Genomic DNA, 16,290 nt, shown 5'->3' with positions numbered 1-16,290 from the left:
TGTATATATATATACATACATACATAATTTAACATTTAAATTCAGCATTTAATGAAAATTACTAAAATGTAAGAACAGTGAGCTAAATAACAATAAAACGTTAGTGAAAATATATTTTTTTACTATTTTTACACTCAGAAAGTCAGCTAAATAATAAAAAAAAGTGTTAGTGATATTTTTAAACTTTTTATTTTACACTTGGCGCTCCATAGTCAACCCAATTTCTTTCTGAAGAGATTTTTTTAAATTACTGTCCGTTCAGTGATTTTTACAGTTTGCTAACAGTACAGGCAAACAAACATACACAGACACGGGCAAAAACATTACCGCTCTGCATTTGCCTTTAGTGGCGGGTGCTTATAAAAGTGAAGACACACCCCAAGAAAGACAAAAAATGAATTTGATAAAAAGTAGGGCATTGATCAAAACAGCTACAGGATGAAATAAAATTCTTAAAAGGGGCAGGAGGCAGATTGAATGTAGGAGCTCTGTCCGCTCCAAACAAAAGAAGAAGAATGGTAATCTTTCATTTTCTATTGCTGCAGCAATTAATTGACAAATGTACCACATTAATAATAGGTCTTGCTCTCTCTATTTATGGCATTGATTCACACCTCCTCAGCTTATGGTGCAAGAAACCGATCAATCCTGCTCCCAATTTGTCTCCTTCTCTTCTTCTAAAGCTCCTGTATTACGCTGCTAAATATAACTTCCTCCCCTTTGTCACTGGCCAGGAAGTAAGTCTAAAATTCAGTAATGGCTTGAATAAAGTGTTCCTGCCATACAAGATCATCAAAAAGTTTGATTATTGATTAATCTGCTAAAGTTCCTGAAGAACTAATCTAAGAATGTGAGAGATCACCTGTCAAAACGCGAAGAAACTGAAACTTGCGTCTTGAAGGAATGTGTTTTGCTTCATAATGCACGCCAAAGATTTAAGCTAAAACTCTGAGAGTTACCTACAGCAGATTATGTGAGTGCTAACAGGTCACACAATCACTACTACATCAGATTCTAGCTTTCTGACTGAGTTATAGCCTTTTGTTGTTTTTCCTAAATCCAATTGGCCTTCGCAGCCATCTTAAACTGGTTTCGCTCCAAAAGTTAATCAATTGTAGGTATGTATTCGAAAATTACTCCTTGAAAGTTTCATTGAAATCTGTCCAGTGGTTCATGAGCTATTTTGCCAACAGACAGACAGAAGTGACTAACAGTTACAGACAAGTTTTTAAACAAATGTGTTGTGCAATGCATTGTTCTTGGAGTATGTGTTAGCGATGACTCTCAGCTACTAACACTCCAATTTATAGTTCAATATCCTTATATTTGACTGAGCTACAGCTAATTTTTGTGTTGGGTAAGGTTGGTTAGCTTTAGCAGCCATCTTGAATACAGCTGACTCTAAAAGCTAATCAGTTGCAGATGTGCACCCAGTGATTACCTGTGAAGAACTTCACTAACATCAAAAAACTACTTTATAGAATATGAACACTCAGACACAGGCAATAATGTTGTCATCTGCCTGTCAGAGCAAGGTGCTTCCTTTATCACAGTGTGGCTCTGATGTTACAGCAATATGATCTAACAACTAAATGATAAACTTTGTGTTTACATAATGTTGTGGTCTAGAATAGCATGAGACAAAAATATGAAAAGAAAAGYAAAACAAAGAGAGAGATCCACATAAAATGCTTCTGGGAGCAGCACATGCCCGCTCATCTGTCTGTCTGTCAGCCTGCATAGCCTTGAAAATCCCAGCACTCAAAGCCAGACGACCACAGAACTCATGCCCACGCTGTACGCYCACACACACGCACACACACACATGCAAACACACACACACGGTGGCCTGTTCTATCCTACGCTATTGATCTGCACCCCACTCTTCATTAGAAAGAAAGATTCAAAGGCAACAAGGAGCAGTGAGACGCATTGAGTTTGTGTGTWTGTGTGTGTGTGTCATTTGTCTGCACACTTGCTGCATTTGCGTGTGCATGTTCAAAAGTGTAAATGCATAAACACAGGAGTTGTATAAGCTGTGTGGTTATATCCTGTTCATGCCTGTGTTGGCATAAACTTTTTTTCTTTCTTCCATGTGCTAAGCTTTGTAGTGTGTCTGTGTCTGCATGTGGATGTATTGCCAGGTATTAGTAACATTGGGAGCAGTTCTGTGTTACTCCAATGCAGTCTGTCCGCTCTGGGTGTTCCTATGGAAACTCTCTCTCTCTCTCTCTCTTGCTCTGTATATTATTAGACATTCTCAAGTCAACCGCTCAGAATAGGAAGACACAGATCTCATCTGTTGCAATGCGCTCATTAGAAAGAGCTTCAGCTCACACCTGCACAATCTGATTCTCAAATCTTGGAGGCTACGCTCCTTTTGGGGATTAGCTGAGATAAGTCTGTAAATCACTGACATGACAACTAAATATCATCAGGTGTTGCACGCTTTGAAATAAAGTTGTGCTTCTTCTTAGTGAACTACACAACAACAAAAAACATCTCTGAGAAAGAACAGTGTGGCAACAAGTCAGGCCATGCTTTGTCTTTGAAAGAGATATTGTGAAAATGAAGCAACAACCATCCTGTATCATATTCCTTAAAATATCTGATCACATGGAAATTACTGAGGCAGTGATTTGTAGCTAAAAATGACAAAGACTGATGTAAAACAGAAAAGTGTTAATTATTAATTTCTCCTTGGTCTTTTTGCCTGAAGAGTACCTTTGCTTTTATACTCAGGTTGTTTCTTCAGTGGACATATCCTGCTTTTAAATCCTTCTTTTTCACATTTAAACCATTCAGATGGGTTCTATATAAAGTGGAACTGTAATGCTTTGCTCTGAATTCCTCCTTATTGTAACACTACAAGCCCCTCTTTCACTTCTTTCCTAAGGTGTGTCTCAGACCAACTTGCTTTGTTGAAGTCTCTTTAAATTCAAACTAGGAACTTCACATCCTGCCCCCCCCCCCCCCACCKACCCTCCAGCTTCTATATAGGGTCACAGAAAATTTTTATTTACAAATTAAAATATGTGAACAATGGAAGGCTTGTGCATCTGGTCTTACATGTTGGAGCCAGAGTCCCCAGAGCCTGAGGAGAATGAAGAGGACTAAATTGTAGTTGGTAAGTTCAGACATTATTTGGTAGCTCCTTCATAAATACTGTGATGTAATAGCTCAGAAAACTWTATAGAAAATAGAAAAAACTGAACAGGTTGAAAAATAAGAAGTGAATCAAGCTGGAGGCACAATAGTAACACCATAGGTCTCAAGGCCCATTTGCATCAGCTGTGGGTCAACTAGTTGTAGGCAAGGGGAGTATAAATACATATTTGAATCCACATTTGCTATCCGTTTTAATTCTTGAGCTGACATACTGTGTGCTGAATTAAAATAAATAAAAGAAATTTTAATTGAAAGACATAAATGAGTATAATGTAAAAACTTCAGTGAAGAGTGTAAATCATCAAGGCAGCCAAGGCAGCATGTCATTTTATTACAGATACAGAAGGTGTTATTACCAATAGAACATGTGTCGCTCCATATGTCACACCTTTCTTCCTGGAAAATTAGTACACTGACAGCGGGATGCATCTGACTCTGCGCTAGTCTAATCTTTTTGAAAGCAGCATGTGACACTGTCTTTGAATATTGTAGTTTGACAAAAACAAGGTGCAGGCAATGAAGGGAGTGTGTGGGAGATTGCTGTTTTTCTTTCTTTTTTATTTTTACAAGTGAGGCTTTGGTTTAATTCAGCTTCTTTGGCCAAAAAGCCAATTTTTTCCTCTCCTTGGGCTGCCACCTTATCGTGGTGGAGAGGTTTGAGTGTCCCATTGATCCTTGGAGCTATGATGTCAGGGGCTTCATGCCCCCAGTAGGGTCACCCAAGGCAAACAGGTCCTAGGTGATGGATCAGACAAAGTGCAGCCCAAAGACCTCTATGATGAACCCAATAAATGGATTAACTGTTCCCTCGCCTGGATGGGGGTCACATGGGCCCCACTCTGGAGCCAGGCCTGGAGGTGGGGCATATTGGCGAGTGCCTGGTGTCTGGGCTTTCACCCATGGAGCCTGGTCGGGCACAGCCCTAAGAGGAGACGTGGGTCCCCCTTCCCATGGGCTCAACACCTGTGGGAGGGGCCGTAGGGGTCGGGTGCATTGTGTGTGGGCAGTGGTTGAGGGTGGGGTCCTTGGCGGTCCGATCCTCGGCTACAGAAGCTGGCTCTAGAGACGTGGAACGTTCCTTTCTGGTGGGGAAGGAGCCTGAGCTGGTGTGTGAGGTTGAGAGGCTCCGACTAGTTGGACTCACCTCAACACACTGCTCTGGCTCTGGAATCAGTCTCCTCGAGAGGGGTTGGACACTCTTCCACTCTGGAGTTGCCAATGCTGAGAGGCGCCGAGCAGGAGTGGGCATACTCATTGCCCCTCATCTCAGTGCCTGTACGTTGGGGTTCACCCCGGTGAACGAGAGGGTAGCCTCCCTCCGCCTACGGATTGGGGGATGGGTACTAACTGTTGTTTGTGCCTATGCGCCAAACAGCAGTTCAGATTACCCACCCTTTCTGGAGTCCTTGGAGGGGATGCTGGAGAGCGCTCCTAACGGGGACTGCCTCGTTCTGCTGGGGGACTTCAACGCTCACGTGGGTAACGACAGTGAGACCTGGAGAGGCATGGTTGGGAGGAACGGCCCCTCGATCTGAACCCGAACAGTGTTTTGTTATCGGACTTCTGTGCCCGTCATGAATTGTCCATAACAAACACCATGTTCAAACATAAGGGTGTCCATWCGTGCTCTTGGCACCAGGATACCCTAGGCCGCGGTTCGATGATTGACTTTGTTGTTGTTGCATCTGATCTGCGGACGAGCTGGTCCAAGTGGCTGGGGAGAGGGAAGTCTGGGTCTCTCTGCTTAGGCTGCTGCCCCTGCGACCCGATCCCGGATAAGCAGCAGAAAACGGATGGATGGATGGATGGATGGATGAACGGATGAACGGATGGATGGATGGATGGATGGATGGATGGATGGATGGATGGATGGCAAAATGCCACCATTAATCGTGATGATTATTTTTTTGCCAATATTGCCCAACCCTAACTGATACTGGTATTATTATTTATTTTAAAATTTCACAACATTATATGTTATGTTGTATATTTGATTTAATCCAGTCATAGAGGCTGTAGGCCTAAAAGTATGGAGAGCCACCTTGTTCTAAATAAAGTAAATGTGTTTTTAAAGTCATTGTGTAATGTTTAAAGTCTATTTCAGGATGTACTCTGCATCAGCAAGTACCCAAAATGAAGTACTTGTACTCCAACTCAATTTGACAAAAGCAGGTATCAAGACACCCCTAATGTGGTGTTTGGAATCAAAGTATTAAAATAATCATTTAAACTTTTTGAAACAAGTGTTCTGTAAGGGTTTTGAAGAACTCAATGGCAGTTTGGCTTGGCGGTACATAGGTTTTCTTTCAATCGGTGGGTTCAATGCCAGCATGCTGAAGTGTATTTGGGCAAGACTACACTTTATGTGGAACTGAAAGATAAATGATCTGCAACTTGGCTCGAGTTCTGTGTTTCAGTCAGATCACGTGTCTGCTTCAAGGAGAGATGGAAATAAGAGAACGGTGCTGAAGTGTGCACGAAGAGCTTTCAGTCAAGGATGCATTAAAAGTGGAGGATAGCACTATGGGAACCACAGACCAACCTCTGGAGTGGTAGTCCGCCGCTGTGCTGCTGATGGGCACTTTCTTAAGAGCTGACGAGCGATAGACGATGTGCGTCCTGCCTCCTCCCCCTTCCTCCTCCTCCTTTTCGATGACTCCATCTCCCCTCTCCAACGGCTCAATAAAAAACTCCTCCTGCTCGGTCTTGATCATGCCGGCCTGAAAGAGAAATATTAATTCAAAGTTTAAAACATGAAACCAACTTTTTGAACAGCTGTCATTCCCTTTGACTCTTTATCATCTGTCTTTGAAGTCAAAAGAGGATATTGTTATTGTTGAGAATTGGCGTGGTTATAGCTGAACATTGTCTTTGATGCATATTTTAAGCACTTCATACTGTGCTACAGTTTTGCTTTAAACTTGGCCTTTAATTGCACAGATTTTAATAAAACTCACAACTTAGTCATTGGCCAACACAGCAATGACTATAACTCAGCCAGTTTTACAGATATTCAGCTAAAATTTGTTGTGGTAGTAGCTGAGAGTGCTACTCAACACAAACTCAGAGTGCTTTCGTATCAGACAAGATATCACAACATTGCATGAGCTTGTTTGACCAAAAGATGGCGAGTAATCTCTGTTTTTTCAAGGTTTGCAAATACTTAGATGAATTGCATCCTTCATCTGTTTCAACAATTTGAGCTTTTATCGTTGTCCTGTTGCTTAGTATGGGGCTTGGTGGGACAAATGAGAAAAGGGGGACCAAAACCATTCCTCCTGAGGCCCCTGCAGAGGCCCCAGAGTGACACATGGCATCTAAAATTGCCAGCGCAGAAGCAGGAGATGAGGCTGTCGCACTCTCATCCTCAACTAACACATCCTGTCAGGTAATTCCTCCTGTCTGCCTTTTCACACACACATGCGCGCACACACACACACACAGTCTCACAAACACACATCAGCTGTGCCCATAACCAAAGTCACAGCAAAGTACGTGAGAAGGGGAGAGAAGTAGGTAAGTGTGCATTCTGAGCACACATGCAAAAGGGAGCTGCATGTGTGTGTGAGTGTGTGTGTGTGTGTGTGGGGGGGGGGGGGGGCATAGACACCCCATGCCCGTCAATCTCCCTTATTCCATCTGTCTGTTAAAGACAACTGGTAATTACCAAGGCAATATACTGCTGTAGAGGGAAGCCATGGGGGAGATCACACAGAGGATTGAGAAGCTTTCGAGGAGAGGGGAAGCAAAGACAAAGAGAGAGTAAAACATGAATAAAGAGAAAACATCAATATGATCGCTACTTGCTCCTCTGCTATTTGCACACATGTAGAACAAAACATGATGAGCATACTGAAGAGAGTAAAAATGAGTGAATCAAAGAGATGAGAGCGTAACATAGAAGAATGTGTACAACGTTCAACTGAGCACTGACTAACTAAATCACACGTGCCAAACTCATGGCTAGAGGGCCAAATGTGACCCACAGGTGACTTCAATATGTTCCCCAACACCCATACCCCCAAAAAATATATTATTTTTCACAATAAGTCCATTGTACACATAATACTTTTCAGTGTTTAAGAAGATGTGTTAAAACCCTGTTTCTATAAACAAAATAACCCACAGAGCTCAGTCATTGTTTGTTAGCGGTGCTTAGCCGTAGCAGTGAGGCAAGGAATGTGACGTTTTGTGTCTTCGTCAAAGTTAAATATTAATTACAACTGGTGCTTTGAGGGCAAACATAACGCTCATGTAACGCTCTTGGTGAAAATGAGTTTGACACCCCTGGACTAAGGCCCAGTCCCAATTGTGAGGATGTGTGTTATTTGTCAGTCTGTGTTATCTCCCTCTTGTGTTCCCTCAGTGTTATCACACATTCCCCTCTATCTGGTTCCTGCTGTTTAATCATCCTCACCTGTTCAGTCATCTCCAATCAGTCCTGCTCCCAGGTGTTCCTCATTTCCTCATTCCTCTGTCTGTATAAATACCTTTCTCTTCAGTTCATTCCTCGCTGGATCATTACATGGATTACTCCTACTGTTTTGTTGTCCTCGTTGTCCCTCAGAGTTTTAGTTTTAGTTTTATTTTAGCTGCCCTGACAGCTCTTTGTTTTGTTTGTTTAAATAAATCATTTTATTTAAATCTCATCCTCCATCCGGATTTGGGTTCATTCTGCACCTCAACTTAACACCAATGCTCAGTGTACCCTCTGAAGTGTGGATTCAGTTGAAGTGCACATAAGTGTTTGAGTGCGCAGGTTCCAAGCGTGCAAAAAAAATGAGAATTGGGACAGTACGGATTACGTCATTAACTAGCACCTCTGCGTCGTAACTGCGACATCCAACATGGCGGGACCAGTCACTGTTTTGGCATTTGTATTGATAAAAATGTTAGGACAACTACAAAAAGCAATCGTTTTTCAGAGAAGAAATTGCAGTGAAGGAGACTTATACATCAGAGTATGAGAACTAACTTCTATAATTTCTTCTTTTGGTTATATTGGTGGTTGGCAGACTAATTTAAGTGCATTACTGCCACCATTAAACAGGAAGGTGTTCAGTGGACATTGCCAGATTCCTGCCTTTTAATTCAAAATGTCACACAGCAATGAATTGTGGGTAATAAACTTCCCCGAAATCCGTAAAAATGCGGACTTCATGTAAGGGCGGAAATAGTACCCAAAATGAGCAGGGCCAAGGGCGGATGTGGAGAATGAGGGACACATTACGCACTCAAACCCTTCAACATGAACGCACATTTGAAGTGCACAAGGGCGGAACAAGGGAGGGAGCGCGAGTATTGGGACAGGGCCTAAGTAGACTTGGGATGATAAGGAGAAGTGGCTGCAGCTGTGACAAGCAAACCAAGTTGCAGGTTTAAGTGGGTGTGGCAGGACTGACTGAGGAGATGACAACTAACAGGGAAAACAATAATGGCACAGAGGAACAGAGAGTAAAACACAAGAATCACAAAACATAACAGAAACCTAATCATAAAACACAAAGGAATATAAACAAAATGCACCTGACAGGAATTATCTGACAAATGTTATTTCCTATCCCTTTTTTAACTTCTTTCCGTTTTCTCTCTATGCCATGTTGACATGTTGGTCTTTGAAAGATTTCATCAAGCTATGGATCTGTACACCAGTAACACCCTCAACACGCTACACAAACACCCTTTTCTATTTTACATTCCATCTTTTTTTCCCCTCCATTCACATCTTGGTATTTTTGAGAGCCGTGGTGCAGCATTACTATCGGATCTGATGGATCTGAGATGGTGCATGCATTCTCAGTTCAGAATACCAAGCAGTAAGGAGAGCAGAGCTGTGTCAAAAAAAAAAAAAGATGACATGTGGGACCGGGAGACATGGCTGGATCGATCAGAGCGAGCGTTGCGGGGGTGGAGGGTTAGAAAAGAAGATGGCTATGTGGGGGGAAGTGGGGGCACTATGAGGAAGAGGAAGAACTGGACACATCCTTTGAAAAGGGTTTACGTGAATAAACCATCAAAGCCTGCGAGCACATTTCCATAGTGAGAAGATCAGACTTCAACTGTTCGAAAGAAGAAAAAAAAAAGAGCAGCCAAGTCAAAAGGATTACAGGAAGGCTTGTCCAAATCCGGTGTCCAGAACCAGTGAGATGAATTCAGAGTCCTTGGCAGCACACCACCAGCTGCCATGTGCCAACATCAGAGGGGTCAATTAAAGACGGGGTTAACAGCCATGAGGTGTAGAGCAGAAATCAGCTTCATTTAGCTTTACTGTCATTGTGGAAAACTTAGACAAATTATACCACCTGGTTGATGGGTGCACATAAAAACATACTACAACAACAAAAGAATATTCAGCTGTATCAGAGTTTTCACCTGAACACGAGTAATATCAAAAACCAACACTGCAATCGTCTCCACTATTCAGTAAACCAAAGATGCATCTTTGGTGCTTTATGCGTTTGTTCGTCTGCTATAATCGCTGTATTTATAGTTTAATTGTTACATAACCGTGCTTCCTTGCTCATGCTCCAGCTGCCTTTGCTTCTCTTATTAAAGTGAATTCATTGTGCTCCTCTGGGTGATGAGTCTGAAGATGTTTTATTAAGTTTGACATGTTAAGATTTAGCTTAATAGCTTCCCTCCCCTCATGAGCCACTAAGATCTAACACAATCACTCGCTACACTTTGTCTTCATCTAAAAGCCGTTTTGTTCGACCGCTCCYTGAATATGTTACTTCCGAGGCTGAACGACTCAAATCCCTTGTAATCGGGTTGTTTCGGTAACTCTCTGAAAAGCTTCCAGCTGATCCAAAAATAATAAAGTAAAGATGCTATTGAGATGGGTTTTTTTCTACAAATTATTTTGTACTGTATAATCCGCAATGAAATCAGAAATTATTTTCCTTGCACAAATCCAGAGATGGTAGATGTTGTATGTTTTTGTGTATGCATGTCTGTGTTTTAAATTGTGGAAAAAAGGCACCAACACTGGAACTTACTGTAGTGGCTGTCAAGTTTAAAGGGATGTCCAGAGTTGGTTGCCTATTTTTTTACCCCATTATTATTGTTCATGTTTTTATTTATTTATTCGTATAATTAACACACACACACACACACACACACACACACACACACACACACACACACACACACACACACACACACACACACACACACATCTGTGGAGTTCCTCTCCTGCAAAGAATCACTTGTGGTTCGACTGGAGTTTTTCCAACTCAACACACTGTTCTTTAAATTTAACACACACACACACACACACACACACACACACACACACACACACNACACACACACACACACACACACACACACACACACACACACACACACACAGAAGGCATACTGGTATAGTGGTTAGCATTTATGTTCTCTAATATAATTCTTGTCTCTGCGGGCCTTTTTAGAAGTATGGTTTCAATATTTGTGCATCTGTTTGTGGATTTTCTCTTAATGTTCCTGCTTCCTCCCACGTGAGCATACAAAAAAGCTGGTGAAAAGGCAAAAAAGGATTAGTGATCTTTAAATTGACTGACTTTAAAAGTTTGAACGAGTTTTCATGATTAACAGTGGAGTCTGTCTGGATTATGACTGATTTGGTGAAGTTAATTCAGTTTGTTTGGTTTGATACGAGACAGACGTCACATAAATACATCGTGGTCCACTACAGTTGAGCTGAGATCTGCTCCATGCCTCTTTTGGTTCTGCACTGCTGGGTTTATTTCTGAACATGTACATGTGACACGTACACCTGGCCGGCTTTTCCTGTGATTTTCTGAATGAACCAAGGTAGCTTAAAGCCGGACCGGTCTGTGCGGCGATTTCGCAGAACTGTCTTGTGAAAGAAGCTTATGATCGCAATTTAAGTTCAGAAAGGTTCACTTACAAAGTCTAATAATCGAACAATAAAATCATTTGGTTTTAGGGGTTTTATGTCATGGCGTTGCACCAGAGATGATGACTTTAACCACAACCCTCTCCCTTGAGATCTGACTCAATTACAAATGCTTCAGATCAGGATGCTAATCTGGAGTGTCCAGTTACCACTGGAGGGTACTCCGTGATCAAAACCACACTCAGCCCTATTTGTAGCCTTGAAAGAAGTAACCTGAGTCCAAAAGGGCAAACAAGTAGCAAAAAAGGCAGCATTTGAGCAGAGGAATGGATGTTGTGGTGAGGATCAAAGTCACACCCGGTCAGGGCCCTTCAGTTCAGTTCAGTCCAGCGCATGCCGTCTGAACCGAATGTGATCCATTGTCACTGTGTGTGGTTCTGTTTGATCTGATTCATAACCTCACTACTGCTGGCAAACTTCACACGCACAGTCGTACACAGGCAGACGCAGTCACACAAACGCACTTCCACACACACACACACACACACAGATATAGCTCCGATAGTGACTCACTCGTACAGTGTAACCCTCCATTCATTCATTGAGTCATGAGAGAATCAGCCCCGTACAATGGTGAGGCTTGATTAGAAAAATTAGCGACGCTTTGAGAGAGACAGGGAGAGAGATGGAGAAGACGTGCCGCTTACAAATATTGATGCTGTTTTACTTAATCGCATCAGCAGGAAAATTACACTTTTGTGCTAAAAATAAATAAAACGATAAATAAAAGATTAAGCTTGGAGTGTGGCAAAGACTTTTTTTCAGAGGATTATGAACACATTTATGGCCAAAACATAGATTTTTGTGTGAAATTTATGCATGCAGTATTCGATAAATCTAAATTTATGCTATAATGTTCTCTGGGACATATCTCCGTTCTTCACCTGCAAAACTAGTTAGGAAGTAGGAGGATAATAGTTCAGATCTTTTCACATTTATTTTTTTTCAGTTATAGCTAAACATACAAGTTTATGAACACAGCTGTGTGTGTTTGAATGTGTGTCTTTGTAACAGTGATATATGACATTATACTAAGCTTATGAGGACATTTTGTTGTGCGTACATTTGTCTGGTCCACACAATGGAAAAAAAAACATTTGTGGGTCAGGGATAAGGTTTAGGGATATTAATTAAATCTAAGTAAGGTTTATGTATGTACCTGTAAGGTTAGGTTTATGATACAGGGTCATGTTTAGGTTATAGAAATGAATGGTAAATGAATGGAAGTCAATGCAAAGTCCCCATGAGGATGGGAGAACAAACATGTGTGTGTGTTTGCTATGAGCCAAATGTCAGGCTGATTTAAGCCATAGAGGACTTAGTGAAGCATCCTGATTGCCATCACCTTGCTCAGCTCATTACTTAGAGTGGTTCCCCTAAAAATGGTCATTCAAGAAGAGACAAACAAAAATAAACTAAGCACCTGCCAAATATCCTCTCCTCTCTCTCTCTCACACACACACACCCCTGCATGGCAGCTCTTTCCTGGCAACCCTTAAAATCTCATCGTCTCACTTCACCTCATTTGCAAAGTGTTCATCTTTGACCTGCAGTTTTGACAACAAAACGACACGCTCTCTTTTCTCTGCCTCACTCACGCTCACATGGAAACGGGGTTTTAATGCTCTGCTCTCTGCAATACAAATCAACTACTTAACTCTGTCTTTTTTCTCTTTTTTTTTTCTTTCTCATCTCTCGTAATAGCAACAAGTGGAGTCACTCGGAATATGTATGAGCGAAGACGAATCCACGAGATGGAAAAGGAAACTGAAGACAAAAGAGAACAGTCCACATTATTTCAACAGACTCTCGATATCACTGATCTAAGAATAGCAGTGGCACGCCAAACCTAGTTAGCATGACAACTCGATCTGTGGAAATTTTAGTTCACAGGCAGAGTGCTGACAGACAGAAAAATGGCTGCTGGCAGTCTGGCAGATAGACCCAAAGACAGACAGTTTGGGTTGCTTCAGTATCCCGTTCTCGCCTTCGCTCTCTGTCTCTAAATATTTCTTGTTATTCATGAGGACAGAGGCTCCCTTTTTTCCTGTTTTCTATCCAAACAGAGATTATAAATCAGCAGAGCAAAGAAGGAAAAAGGAGAGACAGATTGAGCAGAGGAGTTAAAGCAGTGAAGTAATAATTGAGCTAGGGGTGAAAGATGAAAGTACAAGGGTTAAAGAGGTCATTTAAAACTGACTAATTCAGAGGAAACAAAACAAAACAAATGTTCTTATAATCGGGGATAGAACGAAAAGAGCAGAAGCAAAACATCTGAAGTCATTAACTCAATTTTCCTAAACAGCCAAATGTTCTCGGCCTGAGCACCATAGCGTCAGGACAAATGAGTGGATGTTTTAAAGTGCCAGTTACAAGAAGTAGCTCCACTTTATCGTCCACAGCACAATGATAGAAAAGAGCACCTAATAAAGGCTCTGAAATTGGGAGGAGTGCATTTATTGCATTGTGAAGACAGGTAACAGGTCCTCTTTTACTAAAAAACCCCTGGCATTTACAATACAGCTGCGTGATCAAACCCAYCCATAACTAACATTTATATAAAAGTACTTTTTTATTCTAAAACAGGGCTACAGCTGGCCTATGAGCGACTACCGTTCGGCCCACCAATAGATTCATCAGTAAAGATTTTTTAAACTTGATTTAAAATAAAAAAATACATTTTAAATCAGTTGTAAATTTCTGACTCAATACAGCAAAAAAAATTTTACAAGGTAAAAAATAATAAAACTCAGACAACCATCGCTCTGGATGTCCGTCCCGCACTGAACAGCCCTGGCCCTAAAGTATCTGTGGTCACTGTAGATTTTACTTATATGTCTTTCCAACCCTCAAAATACTCACTGCTTCATCAGATGTGTGGTGATTAGTCTGAAGCTAACAATATTAACAATGAGCAGAGCAGTCATTAGCAGTGACATCAGCCAGAGCTATGAAGTTAGTTTTCTGTAAAGAGGTTGAACCCTAAAAACAGATGTCAGCCGTTAAAATATTTGCTGTGTGCCGAATTTAGCCACCTCTCATGTGAAACATGTTTGGCTAAGTTATGAAAATGTTAAAGTTTAAAAGGTAAAGTAAGTAGTTTGCTGCTAATTAAATCAGCAATACACCAAACAAACTCTGTATTCTAAGACCCGGTCACACGATAAGTTTTTAGATCAGTGATTCCCAACCTGTTTTCCACAGAGTCCCACTTCCTTCCAAGTCAAGTCCCCCCCACCCAAAGAAAAAGGAAAAAAAGAGAAAAAAATCCCTTGTTACTTGCCAACTCTGCCAAAGATGGATTCAACCTTTATCATTGTAATCCTATCGAAATAATTAAGGTAAATGTGAATAGTTACAATATATATATATATATATTTTTTTTTTGAAAAAGGAAAAACAGAAGAATTGAGTTGTACAAAGTTTTCATTATTCAAACAGACTTGTTTTGGTAAACAATAAAGTTAGATTTTCAGAATCTAAATTGTTAGCATCACAGTGTGTAAACATCTAAAACAATTCCAGTTAATTATTTTATTACATCTTCAGAAGACATTTTCATTGTTTGACAAAATTTTCACAAAACATTACAGTGTGGCAGGGCCTTTATGAAGCACAGTGCTTCTGATGCACTTTTGACACTAACATTTTCTTTTTTTAAGTAAAGAGAAAATAGAGAAAGAGGGAAAACCAAAGACAAAATTAATAAGAAAGATTGAAATAGCGATTAGAAGTATATTAAATATACACCAAGAAAACACAGGACCACACATCCAACATCTGTCCACTCACCTGAAAAATAAATGGATAAATACTGTACATGGAGGGCATATATAAATATATACACATACCCATACATATATAAAGATATACATACTGTGGATATATACACACTCTGTGACCAGTCAGAACCCCCCGGATCAGAACACCTGTTTGTGAGACGTTGTGAACATGTGTGTATATACAAGATTTCTCCAATGGAATATTTAATAGTGACTGTGGAGGACCGAGACCCAACCCCCAAGACACGAGGCAGACATAGGGAAGACCAGCGCCAAAGGGCCCGAGAGGGATCCCGAGTGCAGAGCCCCAAGGGGCACCCGCATGGGAAGATCTGCCCACCCACCCCCCAGATCAGACCATAGGGGAAAACTGGGAGAGTCCCCCCAGCGACCACACACACAGCCCCCGGGGCAGCAGCGACAAACTCATGGGCCCCACAGGCACCCGCCATACCAGAGCAGATCCAGAAAAGGGCACAGAGGTCCGGGCCCCAAGGGCGCACACCCCCAGGCCAAAGCCCGGCAGGTCCAGAGGCCCCGAGCCCCCGCAGGCAGTCACCAGGTGATGTTAACATTTTCTGACTCCTAACTCTAATTTTTTTCAGTGTTTTTACATCAATATTGCATTTTTTTATATGGTTTATCAAAAAATGCCAGATTTCTTCCCTATATTTTACATTATGAACTGCAACTGACAGACACTGAAGCTTCTACATCAAAAAAGAAAAAGTGAAAAAAAAATAGTTCAATACTTTTCAGAAGCAAACAGTTAATGCCACTTTGTTTTTGAAAGTAAAGTGAAAAAGATAAAATAAGCAAAAGGATGAACTACTATACTCTGAAAAGTTCTGTCCTTCGCATGAAATGTGTTGATGTCGGAGCTGCAAGAGAGTTTAACAAGTACAGCTCCCTGAGGAAGCTCAGTGTCAGGGGGTGTCCAACCCTGGTCCTCATGGAGGCCTTCCTGAATGCTTTTACAGGTTTCTCTGATCCAACACGCCTGATTTGAATGAATGGCTGAGAAACAGGTTTCTGTGGAGCTCAGAGAGGTCATTCAATCATTGAATCAGGTGTGTTGGAGCAGGGAAACAAGTAAAGCATGCAGGATGGCGGCAAGGCTGTGGAACAAAACACAGTGAGTGAGCCTTGAACTTGGAATTTGTTTTATTAAAGGGGCAATATCATGTAAAATCAACTTTTTTGAGTTTTATATCATGTTATAATGTTATACTCTCATAAATAAACATGCCCAAAGCCTTGCTTTGACTCATTCATGCATGTTTGACAAATCCTGCTGTGTTTTTAGGCAGCCATGACAGGTAGGGACCAGATATGCCTTTTGGTACCAGAAACGCCCCTGGGGCGTGTCTTTAAGCCGAGCTTCCTCATGGCAGAGCCCCCCCCCCACACACACACACACACACCCCG

General features: G+C 41.4%; 1 protein-coding gene across 1 annotated transcript in view; it reads right to left on the bottom strand.

Moving 5' to 3' along the window:
• Positions 1-16,290, bottom strand: part of LOC106517507 (A disintegrin and metalloproteinase with thrombospondin motifs 2) — a gene marked incomplete in the record, with an annotated part of 187,071 nt that overhangs the window by 104,194 nt on the left and 66,587 nt on the right. The window contains 1 exon segment of the mRNA XM_014008391.1: positions 5,711-5,888. Coding sequence (XP_013863845.1) covers positions 5,711-5,888 — 178 coding nt within the window.

The sequence above is a fragment of the Austrofundulus limnaeus genome, unplaced genomic scaffold, assembly GCF_001266775.1.
Source record: "Austrofundulus limnaeus strain Quisiro unplaced genomic scaffold, Austrofundulus_limnaeus-1.0 Scaffold1, whole genome shotgun sequence".
Lineage (NCBI taxonomy): Eukaryota > Metazoa > Chordata > Actinopteri > Cyprinodontiformes > Rivulidae > Austrofundulus > Austrofundulus limnaeus.
Note: the sequence above shows the minus strand (reverse complement) of the source record. Positions and strands in the feature narration are given on the sequence as shown.